General features: G+C 42.2%; 1 protein-coding gene across 1 annotated transcript in view; it reads left to right on the top strand.

The window, feature by feature from the left end:
- Positions 1-11,604: 11,604 nt before the first annotated feature.
- Positions 11,605-25,723, top strand: part of NR3C2 (nuclear receptor subfamily 3 group C member 2) — a 368,768-nt gene continuing 354,649 nt past the window's right edge. Inside the window, exons 1-2 of the mRNA XM_060147724.1 lie at positions 11,605-11,757; positions 17,089-18,844. Coding sequence (XP_060003707.1) covers positions 17,091-18,844 — 1,754 coding nt within the window. The 5' untranslated portion in view covers positions 11,605-11,757; positions 17,089-17,090. The remainder of the gene's footprint in view (positions 11,758-17,088; positions 18,845-25,723) is intronic.

Raw genomic sequence — 25,723 nt, 5'->3', positions numbered from 1 at the left:
ATCAGGACACTTATGTGAGAGAGTAACCACTGTAAAACCATTGTTGATGTATATGTATAACTTAACCACTTTGCTATACACCTGAAACTAACACAACATTGTTAATCAACTATGCTCCAACATAAAAAAAAAAAAAGTCTGTTCTCCAGAAGAGAGTCCTCACTCAACCACACTGGCACCTGATCTTGAACATCCAGCTTCCAGAATTGTGAGATATAAATTCCTGCTGTTTATAAACTACCCAGTCTGTGGTATTTTGTTATAGGAGCCCCAACAGACTAAGACACCTGTCCGAACTGGACTGAACACTTTCCTCTAGGATTAGAGTCAAAATACTTGACAATTCATACAACATGGGCCAACCAGTCAGAATAGTTCTGGTAATGATTTAAGATCAGCATGCAATGATTTATATCAGCCCTGAATTTCATTGCGTAAAAGACTATTAGAATTAATTGGGCTAGGAAGAAAGATGATTGGAAAGTGACGCAAAAAGCAATATTATTGAACTGAACTGAACTTGAATTGCTCCTTTCCAAGGATGTGTAGTTTCCTAGGTGGGCAGTTCTCATGCCCTGAAGTCATCTTCATTCTTGAAGGTCTCAGAGAGAATAGTTTGACTTTTAAATCCCTGCCCTCAGTGGAAACCATGAGCTGGGATTATCTACCAGCCCAACTTTGAGTGTTGTTTGGATATATTAAGAACTAATTCTCTCTTCTTAAGATCTGGGGCAGAGGATGCAATACTCAGAGCTTTTAACAATGGAAGCAAAATTCCCAGCTGATAAAAACTACCCCCTATACTTTTTGTCTCCCTCCCTCTCCAGCAGTAACCCCTATCAAGAAATAGGAATGTATCACTTCCATGCAAGATTTTATACTTCTGCAGCAAATATGACAAAATGTTCCCACCTCATAATATGAGGGTGGTGACTATGTGAAAACCTGATTAGTTTTTGGTGTGCTTGAAATATTTTATGAAACATTTATAAACTTTGAAATATGTTATGCTTTATAATATTATAATTAAATATATAACAATATTTTTTAAAATGCAGTCAAAAACTCTAAGTGATTTTCACAGTAGCAAAAAATAAAATGAACTCAATGGGCTACCTGACTTGTTATGATTAGTTTTGTATGATGTCACTGTTTACAAGGTTAAGGGAATCTAATTACTTTAATTTTTTCACATATTTCTTACTTTCAAAAACTGTTAATGATGTCTGTCTTTCTGAACAGTTTCCATCAACCTATGGATGACATAATGCTCCAATAAGGGTCTACTGCGAAGTACAACACCAAGTTTCCTCACAAGTACCATATTCTACTCTTCCCTTTCTAATCTCGCTCATGCCAGGTCATTTGATTTAAGTAACACTGGGAATACAGTGTTATTTTCTTTCTGCTGGCTTTCCTTGATTATTCTTCAGGTCCATCTGTCTAAATACAGGGGTTTCATCTATCTTGATTGAATTGCATTTTTTCAACTTCTTAAGGAAGTTAAATCTTACAATGTCAACATCATTTCTTAATAAAGCAATGAACTTGTTATAGAAGTAAACAGAAAGCCTGAACTCCTCAGAAAAATATTGGAAATCTCCTCACATAATAGTTGGTTAAAAACTAGGAATGACCACTATGGCTTTGTCAAAAGCTTATCACATCCAATTGACCTAACATTCCCTTCTGATTTGATGAAACCTGAAAATAAAAACATCAGTTAAAATCTAACTCAAGAGTAATGGGTTCATCTTCATGATGCACTCAGGATACAGGGAGAAAAGTGATCTGGACTTGGCCACGGTGAACTATGTGCAAAGGTAATCGAAGGAATGTGGTTTACCAGTTCTCACCCCCCCCACTCCCCAAATTAACCAAAGTTAGTGCCTTAAGATAATACAATAATAAACCAACAGATACTTTAAGAGCCTGAAAGTGGTAAAGTACTTCCCAAATACTGATTCAGGGGAAGAATCTAGAGATCATGAAAAATCAACATAGTCTGAGGGTTGTGGAGAGAGAGTCCTCACTCAGCAGCAGTTACCAGCTCCATGATTCCAATGATTATGATTGTGAAGCCCCACCCTGCTTTATCACTACCTGACACTTCCTTTCTTCAGTCTCTTACTTTGTGCTTCTCATCCCTCCCTCTCACCTACCGCAAATCAGCAGCTACCAGCAATAACTTAAACCTTGGAAAGTGCGCAGCCTGGGGGCAACTGCTTCTTGTTCTATACTCCAGGGCAGTGGTTCTCAAAGAGTAGTCCCTAGAGCAGCAGCATCAACATCCACCTGGGAACTTGTTAGAATTACAGATTCTTGGGTCTCACCCCATGCCTACTGAATGGGAAACTCTAAGAGTGGAGCCAAGTGAGCTTTGAAAAGGCTCTCCAAGTGATTCAGATGCACAATAAAATTTGAGAATCACTGCTCCAGGGAAGAGGATTCTTAGAAGTCTGAAGTGCTTGAAGACCTCAGGCAAAGCTCTGATTCTTGAGGGATCTCAAAACCCCTCTGAATTGGAGGCAAGATCTTGAATCCTCAAATCAATCAGTCTCGATTTTCTATAACACGTCTCTGGAGGTAGATATCTAACACTTTTGGAGAGCACTTACCAGGTCCAGGTACTGTGTTAAGTACATATCCTGTTGTGGTGTCAACTGTCTCATGTTACAAGTGAGGAAACCTAAATTTAGAAAGATTAAGTAATTTGCCCTGGGTCATATGGTTAGGAGGTGATGGAGCCAGGATTCAAAGCCATGCAAGCTGATTTTACTGTACTGTTTGATTTCCTGGTTCTGTGAAAAGGGGTAGTGAAATACAGCTCTAGGCTGAAAGTTACTGATTAGACTCATTCAAGGAGATTGAGCCTTGGGGCTGTTTCTTTACCTTGGGCTTTTTGAATTATCTGTAGAAGCTAGTGTTTGCTTGAATTTCTCAGTGAGTATACTTGCTATGGTTAATAATCTTGATTCAGCTATTGGATCCATAGTTTGTTAAAGTATTAGTAATTGTATTCTAGTATTTTAATCATATAGTGCAATGGAAATAACATAGAATGGGTAAAAAATATGTGTATATGATATTGCATTTTGTTCCTTGGCAATTTTTATTGAATTACAATAATAATATATTTTTTTACAAATAAAGGTAATTTAAAAATATATATTTTCAAACAAAGCTTCAGTTCATGTCATATTCAAATTGGAAATAAAAGCAATGTAATTTATAAATGAATAGGGTAATAGTATATATTGAATTGATGTAGTTATAAAAATAATTTTCCTGGAATTTTTTCTTTTGAGATATATATATTGTGAAAATACGTGCTTTTGTGTTAAATCAAAACAACAACATAAAAGTTACATGTATAAGTGTATTAGAAGAATCCCAAGACTTTACTTAGGTGCTTACTTGGTTCTTTATACAAGCAAGCAATCCGTACTGTCATATAGTGGCATTGTAAGTCTACTTAACTTCTACTTAAAGGACATTCATAGTGAAGGTCATCAAAAAGCTTTTTTTTTTTAAAGTAATGAACTAGCTTAAATTTCTACTTGTTTTGATAAAATATTAAAGTCTAGCTATAATTAGCACTAAGCACTTCCAAATAGATTGTGGTTTAAATATTAATAATTGATGTGGCCTATACCTTCCATATAGAAGGTGTTGATACATGTTTCATTTTTACACATGGATATTTAATGTCAAAAATGTATGCACTAAGAAAACCATATAATGCTCTGTGAAAAAATATCAACCCCAAAAGATTTGCATCTGACAGGGGTTTGTGCTGGGAGAGAAGAAAGGATATCTACCTCAATTTTTATGAAAATTTCACATGTCTGTTGAAAAAAGTCCTACCAAGCAGTTCAAAAGGCTTCATATTGAAAGAGCTAGTAGATCGGTGCCCCCACAAGGATTAGGGAAAAAAAACAAATGCAATATAATAAAAATATCATTTGATCTAAGAATGCATTCATTCCCCACCACGCCAGCTAGATGAAGTGGGAAATACTCAGTTGCCTTAGTTGGGACAAACTCAAAATTTGGATTAGGTCCTCGAAATGAGCAGATGACCTCTGGATAGGATGATTCAGTAGGCTGCTTTAATAATATACCATTACTTCTCTTAGAATAAAAATCACTCAGTTTGGGGAGACTGCAGATGAAAGGGAAATTTGACACTTGCAGAGATTAGTTTTAGTTTGCTTTGTAATGCATTACCCACAGCAAATTTACCTCTATCTTTAGGAATAAGGATGACATCTGTCATGAAGCCTCTTACATTTTTTCTGTCTGCTATTTCCAGTGTCATATATCTGACATGTGATAACCCCCTTTATAAACTCTAATGTTAGGGAGAAGATTTTATTCCTTTCGGGTGCCCACATGGCTATTCCTGACCTACTTGCAAATATATGACAAGATCCAGTGCACATTATCTTATTCTGAGGTTTCTGTTTCTGACATTGAACACACCTTTCAAGAATAAATTAACCTTTATTATGTGTACCTAGGCATCAGTAAATGAAAACTTAAGAATTCACTTGCCCTCATTTTAATGTGGATACCTTTTTGCCTGCCTTTGATACATTGTTAACATTTTACGTCACAAGAAAATATCTTTTTTGTTTTTGCTTTCAGAGCTAAACATTTAAATCCTGAAGCATTTTGTTTCTTTGCAATCATCTTTGTTAGAATTTTTTTAAAAAGTGTTGATCAGAATGTTGTCTTAGTTGTTACTGACAGCTGTTAAAATGCTGCTAAAAATATAGCGCCAACTACTGAAAAGATAACTGCTCCTGTGAAGTCCTAATGAGAAATTCTAAATGAGTTTTTCATCAAGTTCGACAAAGACTCTTATTTCCCACACCTGACCCACTGGATTGTTTCACTTTTCTGCGGTTGTCATTGCACATAATATCAGAGAAACAGCCTTGATGCATAATTCTAATGAGCCCACAAACCATGCAGTTATTTATGTAAGATTAGCACAGTTATTTAAAGGTGATGAATTTCCTGCACTAAACCAAGAAAAAGAGAAGGAAAGAATAATTGCAAATATCTTTATTTTTATTAAAATACACTGCTCTGAGTTCCTACCCCTCCCCCTTTTTCAACTACTGTACATTATTTCTAAATTTAGAACATCAGTGTAGGCACAGTGAAATCTGATTTGCTTCTAATAATATGGCATACTAATTGTGATGCATGTGCTGTTTGGTGCTCTGTCATCTCAAAATCTGGTCATAGAAATGTATGAGGTTTGTGTGTTTTCTGTTTAAAATGACTACAAATGAACTTAAGGTAGACAGATGAATAAATAGTTTGGTAAACAAATATGGAAATTAATGAGTAAGCAAAGCTAATAAAATATTCCAAGTAGTCCAGAAAATTGAATTTGGTCTATTTTGGATATTAACTAAAACTCTGATATGTTTTGTATTTCTCTTCTGGTCCACAATTTCTTATTTGCTTGCAATGTTTATAAACTGTAACATGTGTGTTTTGCAATAAACAAAGAAGTTCTATCTTATATTATTCTCCTATTCATCTTTTCTCTCCAACACCCCCCTCCTTTCTCTCTCTGACTCTCTCTTTCTCAACTCTTTCCAACAGCTGGTAACAGACAGGAAAAAAAAAAAAAAAAAGCTTAGCTTTTTAGAAAGAAAAAAAAAGTGCCAGCATGACTAGGCTTATTAATGAAGTTAACTGTGACCAAATGTTTAGTCTTTAACTTCTTAAAATTATTGAATACAATTAAATTATATGATACTTAATGGACTTTACTTTCCTATCAGTAAATAAAGATATAAAGGAGTGGTATTTAATACATTTCAAAATATATTCAATTTGGGGGGGTTGCTTAAAATTTCTCGGCTTAAACAACTCCATGCCTTTTTTTTCTCCCCCCCAGTGTCAGCTGTTTGAAGAAGTGGGATTTGGATCAGAGAACTAAGGGGTGGTTCTGCTAAAGCTGAAATAAAGAGCAAGGGAGGATTTTTTCCAACACAAACTTAGATGATATTAAGCTTTGTATCTGAAGTTATATAATAGAGGATGTGACGTCACACATGTAAATTGCAAACGCAGAGTCGTGCACTTTATGGTAGCAAACCTCAGGGAGTTTGACACTAATGGGATGAGGGAGGGAGGTGTCCTGAGGTACAGCGACTGTGCAAGGAGGGTGAACAATTGTCAAAAGGGACAGATCTTATGCTGCTTCAAGCTTTGAGACTATTCGGCAGATGTAAATAGTCTCCAACGATTTGGAGATGAAATTAAGGTCCATTTCTGTGCTTTTCCTTTCTTAATTTTTATTTTTCTTAAAAACACATTTCTACCCTTTTGCAAAGAAAAAATACATCTAAAAGGATGAAAAGAACAAAGTTTGTTAAGAGCTTAAAAAACAGCAAATAATGACATTTCTAGGCGTACATTTTTAAAGTTTATAGGGCTATTTATTAATGAGCATTGGAACGAAGAATATTCTGAACAACCAGGAAAAACCTGCATCTCCATCTTTGATGGAGTCTCTCAGAGACACTACTTGTGGGGTGATTCCCAGCAAAACCAGTGCCACCTTTTCTTCAGATGAGGGAGCCACAGATCTTATCTTGGAGCTGTTTTCCTTTTAGGATGGCACAAGACCACCTCTTGCAGCCAGCAAAAGTAAATGAAGAGAAGACGGAAACTTTATCGTTCAAAAGTTTGGGCAAATACCCAAATACTCAGATTTCCAAAAATAAAGTTTTGCCTGTTAGTAATGGCAAGATCCCCTAACATCTCTGTCGAAGGATAAGAGAAACTGATATACATGGGCATATGGACCTCACCACGAGCTATTTTGGTGTGAAAAAGTTTCAAAAGAATATATATAAATGCTTAAAAACTCAATCTTAGTTTTATAATACGAAACTGTTTTAAAGCATGGAAGATTAAAATTTGAAATTGGACAAGAGAAAAACGCAGGAAGGAATCTTCTAGATTTCTAAAATATTGCAGTTATAACCCCGCTTTACAACAGAGTCTGATCCCTGACAAGATGTTTGTAATAGAAATTACTGATTAAAATAGTGATGGAGTACCTAGGTAAAAAAAGTTTAAGGACAATCGTTTTGTAAAGGGGAAAAGAATAATCAAATGCCTAATTTATCGATTTTGTAAACTGAATTTACATTACAAAAGTTACCTTAAAGGAGGGTTCTTTTCCCCTAACATTTCATTATGAAAAATTTCAAACATACAAAAAACCACCACCTAGATTCTACTACTAGTATTGTACCATATACATGCTTTAATCACATAACTGTTCATCCTTCTGTCCATTATATCCATCAGTGTCAGTCCATCCTATTTTTGATGCAGTTCAAAATTCAGTTTTTGCAGTCAATACACTTTTACATGGTGGTGCTTTTTAAAGTTCATTGAATATTTATTGTTAATTTTTTAAATGTATCATTTAATTATTGTTTTCTTGATTTCACCTAAAACATAATACCTTAAGAACTTCACCTTCCCTACCCATAAGGAAACAGGCAAAATGTTCTTTTGCTACAGGCCAGATGCCACCTTGAGCCATGCAAGAACAGGGTAGTGCCAGCACTGTGTGGGTGACGACGCAATGGACAGCTCGGGACTCGGACAGTGGGATTGTGGTTGAAGAGACGTAGTGATTGTGTTAGCAGTGCAGCTCCGTGTTTAACACAGTGGGAAGGGATTAACAACTTTCACAGCTATTTAGGAAGAAAACGGGAAAGAACCCAGCAAAGGGCAGGGGGAAGGGGTCAATAAAGCCTGTAGGAAAAGGAGTGTGTAGCCGGGAAAGGGGCGTATGTTGTCAGTTCCTGGGGTTTAATTGAGTCCTAAAGGACCAGAAGCAGGGGAGCCTGGAAGTGGTAGTGATATTCACAATGCATGCCCCCGCCCACCCCAAATCTTCTGCTAAGGGTAAGTGTAACGGTGAGGTAGAAGAGTCTCGGGCGGAAGCGTATTTCTCCCACACGTGAGTGCTCGTGAACACGAACACACACACGCACACATTTGCTCTCATGAGGGTGATCTGTGTGGCGCGGGGGGGCGGGGTGGGGGGTGGAGGACGTGGGACTTCTGGAGACTCCGGAGCCAGGAGGCACAGGCGGCTCCTCAGGGCAGCCAGAGCTGGAGAATCCCGGGATCGCGGGTCACAGCTCCATCCTCCGCCCCCCGCCGCGCTCCCTTGAGCCGCCCGCCGCCCTCTCGGCTCGGTCGCCCCCCTTTCACTTTCGCGTTTGCGTAGGTGTCTGCCCGGGCGGCGGGAGGGCTCGGGGGCGCGCGGGGCGGCGCGGGGGCGCGCGCGGCGCTCGGCGAGCAGAGAGTCGAGGGGTCCTGGCGCTCGGCCCTTTCCTCCGCTCGCTCGGCCGAGCGGGCGACGGCGGCGTCCGAGTCGCTGTCAGAGCTAGGAGACCGGTGGCGCCCGCCTCTCCTCGCCATTCTCCCCCGCACGCAGACACCCTGTCCTTCCTCGCCGCCCCCCCACGGTGGGGGTGGGGCACAGGCGCTGCGAGCCCGAGAGAGAAGGGGGAGAGGAGCAGCCTCGCCCGGTGGGCAGCTGGGGAGCAGGAAAAGAAACTTTTCCCCGCTGCCCCCCGCGCGTGGTCCCTAGCCCGCCTCTCCCCCCGCGGCTGGGAACTGCACCTGAGGCCGGGGCGCGAGGTCAGGGCTGGACTTTGGGGAGCCGTGGGGAGGGGTGTGGGGTGACGTGCATCGGGGTTCCGTTTGCTCTGGGCCTCCTCGCAGCCAGTGGCCAGGGTGGGAGGGCGGCCACGGGAGCCCCCGGCCCCCTTTCCCACCAGCTGGTGGCTGGATGCTTTGCTGCCTCCTCCCGCTGTTGAGGGTGTGACCCGGCGAGGGGGCCGCGGCGCCACGGGCTCCCCCTGCGGCCGCCCCCTTAACACACACACACACACACACACACACACACACACACACACACACACACGCTCAGCCGCCCGAGCTGTCACCGGCCACCCCAGGCCTGGGGAGGGGGCGCGGAGAGCCCGTTGCGGGGCGGCCGGCTTGGGGTCATCCCGCCGGACTTCCCGGCTCCCAGGGCCGCCGCCGTCACCGCCCAGGAGACCCAGCAGCCCCGGGAGAGGGGCCCGCCTGAGGCCCGGCCGCCAGCTGCTGGGGGCGGGCGGGCGCCCGCGTCCCGCTCTGCGAGATTTGGCGCCGCCGCCTCGCCTCCTCCTGCCGGGTAACGACACTACTGCTCTATTGCTCTACCCACCGTCAGTAGGGCGACTGCCGGGATTCTCTTCCTCTCCATCCTTACCGCCGATCTGCTAATATTGGACTTGCTGGTGGCGGCAATAGCGGCGGCGGCGGGAGTTGGTTGCCCCCACCCACCCCCCGCGCCCCAGCCTCCCCACCATGTCCTAGAAAAGGTGAGTGCGGCGACAGTCACTTTGCGCTGACAGCGGCGGGAGGGGGCCCGGGGAGCACAGGGCTGCCCCAGGGAAGGCATGGTCCACGCAGAGGGCGCGGGTTGGCGAACCGAGGTGGGCTGCGGTCAGGAGATGAGGTGCCCGCCGGGCCGCCTCCGGGCGCGGGTGCTGGGCGGCGGGCGAGCAATCGCGGCGGCTCTCCCTGCAAGATTCTAACCTAGATTCTGCAAGAAGCTGAGATCCAGGGCAAGACCGGCCCTCCGTAAAGGAGGTAAAAACTTAGTAAAAGAGACACGTCCATTCCTTTAATAATGAATAATTCGGCGGCGCAGGCGGAGCCGCTGTCTCCTCTCGTGCGCGGGCGCTAGGTCCGGGACTCCCTTCGCTCCTGCCGGCCGCCCGCGCTCGGCCCCGGGTGCGATCGATGCTCGGCTGCTTGTTTGGCCAGGAGAGCGCGCATGACCTCGGGCCCCGCGGGAAAGTTGGGACACTTGCGGGGACTCCCGGCTGCTGGTGCGCAGGGGGCCGCTCAGCGCGGGGGACTGTTGAGCACCAGAGTCGGGGGTTGGGACCAGCTCTCTTGCGCCGCCGCCGTCTCTCCCGCAGCCAGGGAGTTTTGTACCTGGAGCGGCGGAGAGTTCGAGTTTTCCTGGGTTCTGGGTCTGAATCCTGAAGCTTAATTAACTGTAAGGAGAGGAGGGGCCTTTGAGCACAGGGCTAACTCCCTCCCCCCTTCCGAGTTTGGCTGGTGCGGGGCAAGGGTGAGGTGGGAGGCTGCACAGCTGCCGCCGCCGGGCTGCGGGTCGCCAAGGGCCGGGGGACCAGATTTAGGTGTGTACGTCACTGGTGCTGACTCTGGGCCAGCCGGGAATCTAAAACGGAGCCTCATACGCGGAGCCTCAAAGTCCTTAGAAATCAAAGTTAAGAAGCCCATCCTTTCGCTTAGTAGCTTCAGCGTTTGGGTGGGCGGGAGGAGAATCGAGGTAGAGGCGATTGGAGGGAAACCGAAATTTCTTCTTGCAGACACTTGATCCTTAGAAAACAGTTTGTTTCCTTCCCCACTCCCGTTTGTTTCTCCCAATTATGTGCACCCCCCCATTATAAAGAAGTGACTCTCCTCGATGGTAAGCTTTCTTTCAAACTGAACTAGTGGAAAAATCCAATACGAAAGTAATAAATACAGCAACAAAATTATAAGGGAGGAGTGCAGCAGCTCTTGACCCTGGCACTTTTTCGGGGGTGGGGGAAGTGGGAGAGAAGCTGTGTTTAAAGGGTTTTGGCTGCAGTGAAATCACTCGCTTTTCCGGCACGGTTAAAACAAGGAAATTCAAATCGAGTGGGAACGTGATCCTCTCGCTCGCTGGCTGCGGACGCTGCGGCTTCTCGGCTGAGAGGTAACTCGGCAGACAGACGGGAGGGGCGGGGAGCGGAACCTCGGGGGTCTGAAGAAGCCCACTGAGAGTCCTCCCCTGAGCGCGGACGCGGTGGGCGGCGCCTGGGCCAAGGCTGCCGCTCACCTGGAGCTGCAGGTGGAGAGCGACAGGGGACGGCACCTTGACTGGCTTTCGGAAAAACCGACTTCTTCCGCGTCACCAGACTTTTCACGTCTTTCCAGACATCCTGGGTTTAGCCAGGAGGAGAGCCAGGTGGGCGTGAGCAACTTTGGGGCAGTCAAGCGATGGGGGCGGGGGGCCGCGGGTGGAGGGTACCTAGTGGCGTAGCCGCTGCCCTGCACCCCAAGCGGCCACCGCTTCTGCGGCTTTAAGGGAGCTGCCGAGTCCAGGCTGTGTCGCAGCAACTTTGTATCAGTCATGTCGCCCTCCTGGTGACTGACAGCCGGAATTGCCCAATGAGAAGCCAGCCTGACCCGTGCAGCGTGGAGACTCGCTTCCCTCCGGGCCAATGGGAAGGGCCCAGGGAGGCGGGATAGCAACCTGAACTTTTTATCTGGACATGTGACCGGCTTTTAAAAGGGCCGGCCCTGGAGCTGGCCCACTCCCCCTCCGGGCTTTCGCCCGCCCTCTCGAGCTCTCTCGCTCCCTACTTCGCCCGCCCTGGCCCTACCCGTGCCCCTCCTCTCCGCCCCTCCGCGCCCGGGGTGTCATTGGACTGGGAAGACGTAAGCCAACTTCAGGCCGCTCGGAGGAAACGCGTGCAGTCACCTGGGTGCAAGAGCGTTGCTGCCTCGGACTCTCCCGCTGCAGGGAGAGCGGCACTCGCTGGCCTGGATGTTGTTGGATTTAGGGGGGCTCCGCAGCAGGAGTGTCGTGGCGTTGGCAAGCGCTGCAACAGGTAGACGCCGTGAGACGGACCCTGGCCGAGGCAGGTGTGTACGGGTGCGCGGCTGGGCGCCGCTTGCCCGGGTCTGCGTGCGGCCGCGGCGCGGGAGCGTGCACTTTGCAGGGAGAAGTGGCTGCGTAATCCGGAGGCAGTCAGTAGGGTGCTGTGTGCTTGTTGTTTTGTTTTGGTTTTCCACTTTTTCTCCCCTTTGACCGCCAGAGGACTATTTTGGGAAAGTTTGGCCACTTTGGATAAATGCCCTCTAACGAGCAGCTTTCAACCGGCTTTGGCAGTGGGAGGTCTACCACCCTTCCCTTTACCCAAAGATGAATTTCGGATCGTTTTCCTTGTACAGTTTTTAAAGGACGTTTGAATAATATTTCTTTCCTCTATCAATTGCGGAAGCACCCAAATCTCAGCCGGAGGTGTAGCGGTAAAAGGGCAGTTGAAGGAGATAACAGATCCTGATAGATCCTGTATGAAAGGGGCTCTGGAAATTCGTGCATTTCCCGTTCCTTAGTATTCGCGAAACTCCTGAAAGAGATTATGCTTTCTGTGGCATCAGTTGGAATTCTAAAGGCATCCAAAAAGGGATGAGGCTTCTTTTGGTGGCATCAGTACCCTGCTACTGAATTTAGGTGCACAGCTTTTCCTAATGAATTTTAAAAGGCCAGGTTTAAATCTTAATGGTTTATGGCACCAACAGTTTTAACTATTTATTATAACAAGTTTTCAAGTAGGAAAACTTGATAGCAGACAAGTTTTTGAAACCACTTAATTTCAAATGCAGTAATTGGTCTTTAACATTTGAATTGCCATTTCTCTAAGTGCTGTTATTGATCTTATTTACATAGTAATGATAACAGCGTTCTCCGTCTGGGAAGTTCTGGGAAGTATTAATTTTATATCTGACTTCATAGCACGCTATCATGGAAATGATTGAGGAGAGAAGTTTTTAAAAATAATCTGAAGGGGAGTTTTTTCCTTTAAGGGAGAAATAGTTTAGTTCGGGGCTTTTAGAAAGATCAGGTGGCTCAGTGAATTAGGTGAGTGAATAGAAATCAGATGTGTTCAGTTCTAACTGGTTCTCCGGCTCCCTTAGGTGACCTTGGGCTGATTTCTATCATTTACCTCATCTGTAAAAAAGAGGAACATAGTAATAGTTATGCAGGGGGGAAGACAGCAAAATAGTTACAAACAGTGAACTTTTACAACTATGCAACTGGTGCAAATTATGAAATTCTTAAGGTTCTGTCTTTAAGATGTCATTATAGTCAAATAACTATAGAAAATGATGCATTTGAAGGGAACTATGTTTGGGGGGTAGTAAAAGTGAAAGTGTTTTCAGATAAAATATAAATTCGCAAGATTCCTTGTTAATACTCCTGAAAAAAAACTACTTCCTTGTAGAAAACAGCAATTTAACACAGTCTGTAAAATATAAAATTTTAAAGTCAGGTTTTTCCTTTGCAAAATAGTGTTTAAGAGCATATATATGACTTAAGGTAGAACTATCAGTGCTTTTCCTTACTTGCCTTATGTGAAAGTTCCTTTATTTTTTTGGGGTGGGGGGAGGCCGTTTGCATGAAAATTAAGGGGTCCTCATTGTTTTTGTCTTTGTCCCAAGGGAGTCTCTGTTAACAGTTTCCATTTGTAAGGGAGACAAATCTGATTTTATATAAGCTAGATTTGTATACTGGTATCTGTTTCGTCTTATACTTTAGTAACAAAACTTTCCCTTTACCATCTGGATATTAAGTTCTATGAGGATCATATTCATCAACTAATATTTTGAGTATTCACTAGTAAGTTCAGGAAATTCTGCTCCAGCCATGGTCCTTATGCCGGTTTTAAAAAGACAGCCTGGATTTCCTGGACACTGTAGGAAATAATTACCTAAACTGATCCATTTGTTTTACAGAGAAGACCAATTAAGATAATCGGGAGAATTCAGCATAAAATACTTCAATAATCATATTCTTTTAAAAACCCAGTCTTTAAAAATATTTGCAATGGAAGCATGCTGATGTCCTCCATTGTTTTGTGTTTGTTGCCAGCCTTTACCCTGTTTTCTTTGTTGAGAGGTGCATTAGGTTGTTAGATGAGAATACCTTAAACAAAGCTAATGTAATAGATTTCAGCAAAACCTTTTGCAAATTCTCTAATGATAGCCCTGTCAATAATGTGGTGAAATGCAGGCTGGTTTATGTTATTGTCAAGAGAGTTCAAGGCTAGCCAGACAGGACTTGGAAAGTTATGATCACCTGCATGATGTTAGCTGACAAGGTGCTTCCTTGTAGATTGCTTTAAGATGGTTCTTGCCCGTCAGCTGTTGTAGAGATTCTCTTCAAATCTTCACATAGCCTTACGTATCCTTGGCTCCTGCTTGGAGGCAGAGTGGTGAAAAGTGTCCCTCAGCCTGCTAGTAGGTGTTCTGTGAAAAAAAGGTGCAGTAACCAAATTATTTAGAGGACTCTGGATTAAAAAGGAAACAGATTTCTGTACCGTGGAACTTCCCTGGAGTTTTAGCATGCAAATTTCCACTGTGAAACTTCAGAAAAGGCAGTGAGTGATCATGCTTTCCAAAAGACAATTTGGAGGATGAATTTTTGGGGAGGGGTCTGGATGAGGATGGCCCTTCAGACCCAGGGCAGATGGTTCTCTTGCCTGGGGGGCAAGGAGTGACACTGTAGGTGTGGGAGTGAGGAGGGGTGAGCCTGTGGAGACCTTTGGTGGGGGTGCCAAGGCAAGGGTGACTTCTGGGCATGTGGGTAGAGGGTGGTGCAGTTCACCAAGACAGAGAATGTGGGTTTAGGGACGGGGTTGGGGGTGGGGGAATGATGCACAGGTGTTCAATTTTGAACAGGAGTAGACATGTTTCTTGTGGTGTTTAATGAACTTGGACCTGAAACATCTATATGTTAGATATACATCTGTTCAAGTTTGCTATGGGGAAGACAGAATATTCTCAGGTAGAAGTAGAAGCAGGGCATAATATTTACTGGTATATTCAACCCATGGCTACTATTAAATGGTTTTTCAGTAAGGTAGAAAAGGCCAGTATTAGCTGTTTTGGTCCCATTTCACTATATATATATATTTTTTTTCTTTTTTCAACTTTCACTTAGCTTTCATCCACATTAATTTTTTCAGCTGGAATTACCAGATGACCTCCTCAAACTTCGTAATTTGACTTATTTTCCACTGTTTTGTGATTTGATTTGTGATTAGGAATTTATAGAAAAATGTTCTTTAAGTAAAAGCACACTGCATGATTGGGAGATTTTAATGTCTACAAGTTACTGAGTATTGATTATGTTATAATAGTTTAACTTTCTTAAATTTGCATTATGCTGTCGTCTTGGGATGCAGTGGTAAAATTGATAAAGTTTCTGCCTTCTGGGAACTTAAAGTCTAGTGTAGAGTACAGAAAAGTAAGAGGTAATTATGATACTTGGACAATTTGGGCATTAAATTTTGTCAGTGAGCCCTGCAATATCTCATGCCAGTTTATTTAGTAGAGTCATTATATTATTTTCCCATGATAATTAATATAATTTCTGGAGCAAAAAAGCATCCTAGTCTCTTTTTAATGAGGGGAACATAGGGCAGATGGAGATTGTGAGTGGCAAAAGTTGGTGGGGAGAGGGCTGAGAGGCCTAAAGTAATATTTGTATTCAGAACTGCAGAAACTGCATCTTGTAGATCAGGACCTTTATTTGGGTCAGAGAATGTTTACACACCTGAAAGGATTTTTAAAATGCATACTTGAAGATTTTAATTGTTTTATGCATGAAAATGCACAAATGAAGTTTTATTGAGAGTGAGTTAATTTTCTTTGAGATATGTTTCTTTAGAGTGGTGGTTCTCAAACGAGGGGTGATTTTGCACCCACCAGCCCCAGAGACATTTGTCAAGGTCTGGAGGCAGTCTGGGCTGTCACAACGGGGGAGGAGGAATGCTACTGGCATCTAGTGAATAGGGGTCAGGGAGACTGCTGGACATCTTATGATGCGTAAGACAGATCTCAACAAAGAATTATCAGGTCCCAAATAGGGCCAAGGTTGAGATACCTTGGTGTAGACACCTGGGATCAAATTCCAGCTCTGCTGTGTGGCCCCTGCCTCAGTTTTCCCAGTTGTATCATTTGGGATAATACTTTTGCCAGTCTTGTAGGGTTGTTTATAAGGGTAAATAAGTTAATATATGTGGCATTGAATGATATAATGCATAAGAATTATATAAATATAGCCTATTATCATTATTCTACCTATGAAATAAATTTATAGAGAGAGCCAGTGAGTAAGATGGTATATGTAAAACAATCCTGTGGGCTCCCTGAGGACGGGGACTGGGCCTGTTTTGTTTATCACTGTAGATTCAGTGACTACTTGTAGGCCCAGGATGTAGCACATACTGGGTAAATATTTGTTGAATGAATGAACACATAAATTGTCAGGGCCCATCTCAAACTTCCTCCATTAACTGTTGAGACTGAAACTGGCTGTCTGTTGGGAGTCGTTTTAGCAGAAGTACTGCTAGGTCAGACTGCATGTCAGAGTCCTTGCCAGGATTGAAATACAGACTAGAGTCCTGATATTCTTAAGTTGTCCTACAGCCTCTCTGTTATCGACCAGCTTAATTAATCAGGATATGTGACTCTTCACATAATAGAGTTGATATTAAATTATCTTCATCATTAATCCATTTTAAGAAAATCTTATTGTTTTAAAAGTAATTCTTAAGTTATTTTGCCTGTGATCATTCACTTGATGACTTTATATTGGGAAATGGTAACATTAATTGCATTTCCTCGTTGTTTTTAATAAAGCCACGTATTAGATATGGAAAGCAGCTTCCATATGCTGGAAAGACTCCAAAGGCTTTGGAGTTAGAAGATTTAGTTTTAAACCTGACTTTGTCACTTATTATGCCTTTGACCTTGGGCGAGTTGCCCTCTTCACTAAGCCCTCAGTTTCCTCCTTGCCTGCCTCATGAGTCCCCAGGATTACTTTGCATATTAAATAAGTTAACATTTGTAAATACTCTTTGCAAACTCTAAAGGCTGTATTATAGCAAAGATGATTTATTGGTAAATATTCTTTGCAACCTCTAAAGGCTGTATTATAGCAAAGACGTTACTTTTATTTACATGCAAAATAGTTTTATTGCTTCTTATATTCTGACTTCCAAATTATAGTCAAGACTGTTGTATCAGCACCTAAGAAGGTAATAATTTTAATATAACTAGAAGCATTGCTTATATTAAGTAGAATACGTATTTAGAGATCATTCCATGCAATTTCAGAATGTCTTTTAGAGTACTCTTGCTATCAAGAACTCTAATTCGGTTTTTTAATATAAATTTATTTGTTAGCTATGGAAACCAAAGGCTACCACAGTCTCCCTGAAGGTCTAGATATGGAAAGACGGTGGGGTCAAGCTTCTCAGGCTGTGGAGCATTCTTCCTCGGGACCTACAGAGCGGACCGATGAGAATAACTACATGGAGGTCGTCAACATAAGCTGTGTTTCCGGTGCTATTCCAAACAACAGTACTCAAGGAAGCAGCAAAGAAAAACAGGAACTACTCCCTTGCCTTCAGCAAGACAATAATCGGTCTGGGATTTTACCATCTGATATTAAAACCGAGCTGGAATCTAAGGAACTTTCGGCAACCGTGGCTGAGTCCATGGGCTTATACATGGATTCTGTAAGAGAGGCCGACTATGCCTATGATCAACAGAACCCACAAGGAAGCGCGAGTCCAGCAAAGATCTACCCACACGTCGAACAGATGGTGAAATTTTATAAAGAAAATGGCCACCGTCCCTCCACTCTGGGGAACGTGAGCAGGCCCTTGAGGTCCTTCATGGCTGACTCGGGGAGCTCCGAGAACGGCGGGGTCATGCGCACCATGGTGAAGAGCCCCATCCTGTGTCACGAGAAGAGCCCCTCTGTTTGCAGCCCTCTGAATATGTCATCTTCGGGTTGCAGCCCTGCCGGCATCAGCTGTGTGTCCTCCACCTCGGCTAGCTTTGGCAGTTTCGCAGTGCACAGCCCCATCGCCCAGGGCACTCCGCTGCCGTGCTCCCCTAATGTGGAGAATCGGGGTTCCAGGTCACACAGCCCAGCCCACGCCAGCAACGTGGGCTCTCCTCTCTCCAGTCCGTTGAGTAGCATGAAATCCCCCATTTCCAGCCCCCCGAGTCACTGCAGTGTAAAATCGCCAGTCTCCAGTCCTAATAACGTCCTTCTGCGATCCTGTGTATCCAGCCCGGCAAATATCAACAACTCAAGGTGCTCTGTTTCCAGCCCTTCCAACACAAATAACAGATCCACACTGTCCAGCCCCACTGCTAGTACCGTGGGATCTATCTGTAGCCCGGGAAGCAACGCCTTCAGCTACACTGCTTCGGGCACCCCGGCTGGATCCAGTGCAGCCCGGGATGCGGTTCCTAGTCCAGACACACACGAGAAAGGTGCTCATGAGCTTCCCTTTCCTAAGACTGAGGAGGCAGAGAGTGCAGTCTCCAATGGTGTGACTGGCCAGCTTAACATCATCCAGTACATAAAGCCGGAGCCAGATGGAGCTTTTAGCAGCTCGTGTCTAGGAGGAAATAGCAAAATAAATTCTGATTCCCCATTCTCAGTACCAATAAAACAAGAATCAACCAAGCATTCGTGTTCGGGCACCTCTTTTAAAGGGAATCCAGCCGTCAACCCCTTTCCATTCATGGATGGCTCATATTTTTCCTTTATGGATGATAAAGACTATTATTCTCTATCAGGAATTTTAGGACCACCTGTGCCCGGCTTCGATGGTAACTGTGAAGGCAGTGGCTTCCCAATGGGGATAAAACAAGAACCGGATGATGGGAGCTATTACCCGGAGGCCAGCATCCCTTCATCTGCCATTGTTGGTGTGAATTCAGGTGGACAGTCCTTTCACTACAGGATTGGTGCTCAAGGTACAATATCTTTATCACGATCAGCTAGAGACCAATCTTTCCAACACTTGAGCTCCTTTCCTCCCATCAATACTTTAGTGGAGTCGTGGAAATCACACGGTGACCTGTCATCTAGAAGTGATGGATATCCGGTCCTAGAGTACATTCCAGAAAATGTATCAAGGTAAGTGGGCCTTTTTTTCCTGTTTTGAAAATGGCTTTATAAAATGCTGAAGGTTAGCACTATCTTTATAGTTAAGAAATTTAAACACGTTTGATTTTTGTTTTCAGCATGGTCATTTAGCGCTTCTCCCTTCGCTTGTTGGTATGTTATTACTTTTTTGAAATAGAGAAACGAAAAATTCTGTGAATCTCTTAGAAAATATTTGTGTTGATTTTGAAGGAGTGTATTTAGGTGTTTTTCCCCCTCTGCATTTCCTGTTGTAGGTGTTTAGGAAAAGTTTGTTTCCTATTGTCTGTTACTATATTTACTTTAGCAAACTAGTGCTAGATTTTTTTTTTTCTTTAGCTGTGTACGGGTTCACTAAAATTGCTTTAAATTGGTCTCTTTGTGGTCATAGTTTTTTTTTTCCTTTAATTTTCTTTATTAACCACTTCATTGGTTGTGAAAAATGAAATGAAACCCCAAATCTGTTACCCACAAGCTCCCCACCCTCTTCATCTTTTTCTAGATTGGTTAATCGTATGCAAGTTGTGGTTTTCAGTACAAATAAATCATTTCCTTAACTCTGGAGGGCTTTTTAAAGACTCAGCACATCTAAAATTACTAAGTGGCCCGTCTTGCTTTCTTACTCATTGGAAGTGAAGTATGTCACTGCAGTTTTGAACTGGTATATTTATAACTTTTAAGATCTGCAAGAAGACATACTTTACTTACTGTAAAATACCTCTTGGCTTTCCTTCATGCAGATAGCATATTGTATATATTTAGAAAAAACAAGGAAGAGGTTTTAGATATGACTCTGAAGGGTGGTTCTACGTTATGCAATGAATACTTGCATTGGACTTTGATTCAGTACTGTGTTTATTGTACGGTTGTGGTCAACGATCCCTGTATTGAACATATAAAGAATAGATTTCCTAGATATAGTTCACATGGGCATCTAGGAAGATGTGGCTGTTTTCCTTAAAAACTTATTTGGTGGGAAAAATGGCCATTCCCATTAACAAGATATAAGGTGGACGTGTATTCCTTACTCTTTCTCCTTCGGTTTTTTACCGAAGCAAAAGGAAAAACTTTCATTTGTGCATTGTTTTCATCATCATCAACTCATACCTCGCTCCTCTTGCTTTTATAGAAGCACACATTCCATAAAGGAAATTTACACATTGTTACAGTTCTCAGTAGCATGACTAGTCAATCCTATCCTAATGCTGCCTGTCTCTCCTGAATTCTAAACTCTTTACACAAATGCTGAGGTGGCATGGTTTTCCTCAGAACCAAGCTCAGCAGGTGTTCCACTGCTAGTGCTTTGTTTTACTTTCAGAGCAGGACATTTTGCACACGATGTAGATATTTTTGTAAGTGATGTTTGTAGAAGGTTATTCAGAGCGGGGACAGCCTGGTGGTTAAGAGCATGGCTGCCCTGGTTGAAATCCCCAACCCTGCCCCTTAACTGCTTTGTGACCCTGTGCACATCCCTTCACCTTTCTGGACTTTAGTCTTCTCATCTGTAAAAAGGTAATTCAGTAGTACCCATCTCAAGGGTAGTCAAGACAATTGAGTTAATTTATGAGAAGCACTTTGACTATCATCTGGTACACAGTATGCACCATAGAGTATTATATACAGTTCATTGATTGCTCTTAGCATTTAATTCACTTGTTTTCATAACCTTTAGTTTCCGTTTCCTTTAGAGTTCTCTTTTCTGCATTCTGTGAAATTCCACAAAATCTTTTAAAGAAATATGCATAGTGTAAGGAAATGTTTGTTGATAAATTCTTATGATTAAATTATTTTTTTTATGGTTAGGCACCCTGCATTTGCTACTACATTTCTATTTATGCTCTTTTACCTTTGAAGGCTATTGCTTTGGGTAATGATATTTCTGGTAGAAATACTAGAGTGATACTAGCTAAAATCAGTAATTCTCTTTTGTTTGTTCTGTATCCTATTTCTACTGTTTTAATTGTCTTTTTCACACTCAACTCATGAAGCCCCTCCTGGTGGTCTGGGGACCCATAGCCTTACATATTCGTATAAATCAGTGACCTTGAGCCTACTCTGCCTTTGTGGGAACCTGGGGTGTTGTCTGGTGTCTCTTCTTGAGCCTTCCAAAATTCTTACTGAGCTTGTTAATATAGTCAGAGGGGATTCCTTTTGTTTACATATATACCGGTATTGTGCTAGTTAATATAAGTTTTCCAAAAACAGTAATGTCAAAGCTTTAATGTTATTCAAAGTCTCTTTTAGATTACTAATTCTTTACAGCTTTTCCTGGTGAATATTATCCAAATGTATTTGTTTTGATCATTCTCAGAGTAAACTTAGATTTTTTTTTCTGGATTTCAGTCTACATGTTATAATATTTAATTTAATCTCATCCAAGCTTCATTATTGGCCTCTTCTTTTGTGTCTTTTGGACCAAATCCAACCTTTCTGCCTATGTCATAATTTATCATGATGATACCCCATTCCAGGGAATGTTGGATTAATGAATTAACGATTGTAAAGGATCCAGGCAGTGCGAAACTGCTTCTAAGTTTCATAATATCCTTTATCTTTAGGTTCAACTCTAAACTATTTTCAAGTAGATGCCGAAGTATGGTTTGGGGTTCCTGAGACCTTTTCAGGGAGGTCCACAAACTCAAAAATTGTGTATTGGTAAAAGCCATTCAAAATGGGAGACAGGGCTTCCCTGGTGGCGCAGTGGTTGAGAGTCCGCCTGCCGATGCAGGGGACACGGGTTCGTGCCCCGGTCCGGGAAGATCCCACATGCCACGGAGCGGCTGGGCCTGTGAGCCATGGCCGCTGAGCCTGCGCATCCGGAGCCTGTGCTCCGCAATGGGAGAGGCCACAACAGTGAGAGCGGCCTGCGTACCGCAAAAAAAAAAAAAAAAAAAAAGGAAGATAGACCAACGGTTTTAATGTAATAGTGTGTGAAAAGTTCACTGATAGAGTTTCAGATTCCATGTGGCAACTAAGCTTTAAGAAACCACTGACTCTCCATTTTCAGTGTTGTGTTAAAGAATCGTATCTGCAATGATTTGAAATGACCATTAAAATGCTCCTCCTTTTTCCAACAATGTATCAGTGTGAAGCCAGGTTTTCTTCATATGCTTGAACCAGAACACATCACCACACACTGACCACAGAAGTAGATACGAGAATCCAGCTGTCTTCTATTAAGCGAGACAATAGACTTGCAAAACTGTAAAACAGTGCTGCTCTTTTCACTAAAGTTTTTTGTTCTGGGAAATAGTTTTTTTTTTCACATATGCACTTTTATGTTAATGTGTGATGACTTATTTTAAATGATTTAAAAGAAATATTCGTTTTAATTTCTAGTAGGGTAGATATCAGTAGATAGAAATGCAGATAAACAAAACCTCTTGTCCTCAATACATTTTAAGAGTGGAAAGGCATCCCGAGACCCAGAAGTTGAGAACTGCTGGTCTCTTCTATCCTATACACCCTTTGGAGGTTAATGCAGAAAGAGGATATTACTCTATTTGTGTTAGCTTTACTGAATGTTATGCTGAGGAAGGGGTGCCCCAGGCAGATAAGGAAAATGATTCTTATCCAGGTGAACTTGTCAAGCTGATAGAAGTGAGTGATGGCCATGGAGTGTGTGTCTGTTTCAGCCTGTGGGCGTTCTACAAGAGCGGTGACCAGAGGCACACCTGTTATCATTTCCAGCGAGTGGTTTATCTGAGGGCCACACTGGAAGGTACATGATGACAAAAGCTGGATGTAAAACTCTGCGGTGGACACTGGACCTAGTTGGGTCATGCAGATGCGAGTTCCTCTGTCCGCTTGGACACAAACAAAGCTGTGACCTTGAGTGAGTGGCAACTTCTCTCGGCCCCAGTTTCTTCATTTGAAAGAAAACGAGTTGACCTAGATGCTCTGTGAGGTCTGCCAACAGCGCGACTGAGTGACTGTGTAGTTTCCTTGGAGTCGTGTACGTTAAGAATAAAAATAGAAGTATCCCTTAACATATTTGCTAGTCTGGTTTCAAGTTTATCTTACAAGTCCAGCTCTGTAGTTGCCAGGGTAGTCAGGATAGAAAAATGTCATGACCATTTACCTTTTAAAAGTAAGGGTGAGTAGGGGTGACCTGTCATTTTGCTTGGAGAAGTGGCAGGTTTTTTTTCTTTTAATCAAATCTTTCCTTTCTTAAAACTTGACACTTACACTATGAGTTTCTTGTTCTTTTGAATTTACACTATTCCTTCTGGAAACAGGGTTTTTCTGTTGACATAACATTGGGTGTTTATGGCGATGGTCATAGTCACTTTGATAGCATTGTAACACAGTGCTACCATTGACTTAGACTTTTCGAATATAAAGTTCACTGTTTCAAAGGGCACGTTCTGGTAGTTTTCAAGACAAGTAATCAGGAATTTATCTTAATATATGCTGAACTTTTTTTCCACGATAGGAGGAAACAATTTAGTGATAACCTACAGTTGTTTTCAAAATTTTTCAGTGGTCCCTGGAGTTTTTCGAAACCCATCTTCCATAATAAGTCAAAACCTTCAGAATTCAAGGAGTTTGTTACAAAGTTTGCCATGTCTCTTGGTAAGCTTTGTAAATAAACCGCTGAGATATAAGTAACTTCATGTAGTGCAAAGCATGAAAGAATAATGGGTTTTGGAGGGGAAAGATTGACTGATTATTGGTGCTTACCATAATAAATCCATTACAGAATTACTTAGGTCATTTGGAAATGAAAACATGGAACTTTCTTTTTCTTATTTGTCTTATAATATTTTGATTTTGAAATTGCTAGTGTGCCTAGAATTTCTCCAGGTTAGTGTTCTAAATAGTATTTTTATAAATATTTAAAAGGAGACTTGCTTCTTCTGATGATTCATTCACCTTCATTATTTATGGTATTTCTGGTAAAAGTGGTGATAAGTTTATTGGAGAAAAAAAAACCCTATTCCTTTTTAATAAACAAATCAGTATGTACTGCCCTTCTATACATTTTGCTTTTCACCTCCTTGATTTATATGTCAGTATGTCCACCTTTTATCGTCTGAAGTGTTAGTATATTTAGAACTGTTTATTTCATACTTTAAAAATAAAGTGGAGGTAAAAGCCCTGGTTTCAGTTAAATAAACTCAAATTATTTAACTTAAGGCAGTTCTCATACATACCAGTGACATGATGAAACTAGGGCCTGGAGAGTTATCATTTACAGATTTGATGCCTTTTGCAATATTGAAATTCTGGGTGTGCCTGACCTTTTCTATCCTTGTAATGTTTACAGTAAGAGAAGATGTTATATTGATCACCAGTAATTTAGGAGTAATACTTCACTTCCCCTGATGTCCTTTATTTTTTTCTCCAAAATAATACTTATTTTCCCAGGCTTTCAACTATTGCTGTAGTTTCATACAGCTCATCTACTGATAAAATTTCAGCTCTGCTTCTAAATAATTGATCGTTTCCTTTCACTTACCAAATTCAAATTGAGAGAAAAATATTGATTTCTTGGATCCATTTAAATGTAGCCATTAAGTTGTATATTTTTGTGGACTGCATTCCAAAATTTATTAGTGAAAATCCAAGAAATATAAGTGTGTTAAATGGATAGTGTCATCTTAAATTTTAGAATTTCTAGTTTTAAACTTGTCAAGTCTAGGCTTTGTTTTCATTTTTAAGAGTTTTATTTTGTTCTTTATATAGTAAGGTAATGACGAAGTTAAAATGTAATTTTATGTAAGCACGTGTTACTTAATTGATGCTCTGAAAAACCTCTGGATTTATGATTGTTAGTGGTATGGCCAAGGCCAAAATTTCTATGTAGAAAAGAGGTAGAAATTGCTTATATTTTATGCAAGACATAGAACACTCTAGCCCAGGAAGGAAAAGAGGACAAACAAAAAGTAATCTGAATACTTAACAAAGTTAATACCCTGGGGAGAGAGTGTGAGCTAATAACTGGCCATCTGAATTCGCAGCTCTGGCCATGACTTAATGTTATCAGTGATGACCTCTTCATTGGCATGTATCCTCACCTTATATATTAGGAGCTGTCGAAACAAATATCCAAAAATTGTGACCTGAAACACAAAGAAACAAGGTTTGTAATGGGCAAAATCAACTTTGGGTGTTCCGACAGGGAAGGATCTGGGCGCGTCTTGGAAAATGAGGAGATGGGGGTATGGTGATCACAGTTGGTATTTATCCTTAGTCTTGAAAAGTTTGCCGGGGATCGGGGGGCACTTCCTGGTGGAAGGAGTTACGTGGGCAAACCCCTGACAGGCAGAAAACACTGAGTTTGGTCCAGCTGTATGGCTGGCTGTGATATGGGGAATTGGGGGAAAGAGGAAGAGCCTAGTTGGAACTAGAAGCCAGTGGAACTTGGAAGTCACACTAAGAAGTTTGCACTTAATTTGGCAGGTAATGAGGAGTTCCTGAAATGTTGGAGCAGGCAAGCAGCCTGAGCTGAAGTACACTTGGGTAAAACCTTAATTAGGCAGTGGTAGTAGGGTGGATTGGAGCGTAAAGGGCCTTGTTAAGAAGTTATTGCAACAGTGCAGGAGGATGGGAACTGGAACCTCTGGAGCAAGGATGTCGGGGGTAATGGAAAAAAGGGGCAGATATGACATATTCCAGAAGAAGACTTTGTAGTAGTTGATTTTTTAATAAAATTTTTATTTTGAAATAATAACAGACTTAGGAAGATCATGGGGGAACCATTACAAAGAATGATAAACAAGGACACATGTACACAATACAGCCATCAAAATTCAGAAAATAACCTTAAGTTACTGACATCTTGATTCTGGTTTTGCCAGTTGTGCCCATAATGTCTTTCATAGTGAAAGCACCCCGGTGCAGAATTGTATTTTGTTCTTTTTAGCTGTC

The sequence above is a fragment of the Lagenorhynchus albirostris genome, chromosome 4, assembly GCF_949774975.1.
Source record: "Lagenorhynchus albirostris chromosome 4, mLagAlb1.1, whole genome shotgun sequence".
NCBI lineage: Eukaryota > Metazoa > Chordata > Mammalia > Artiodactyla > Delphinidae > Lagenorhynchus > Lagenorhynchus albirostris.
Note: the sequence above shows the minus strand (reverse complement) of the source record. Positions and strands in the feature narration are given on the sequence as shown.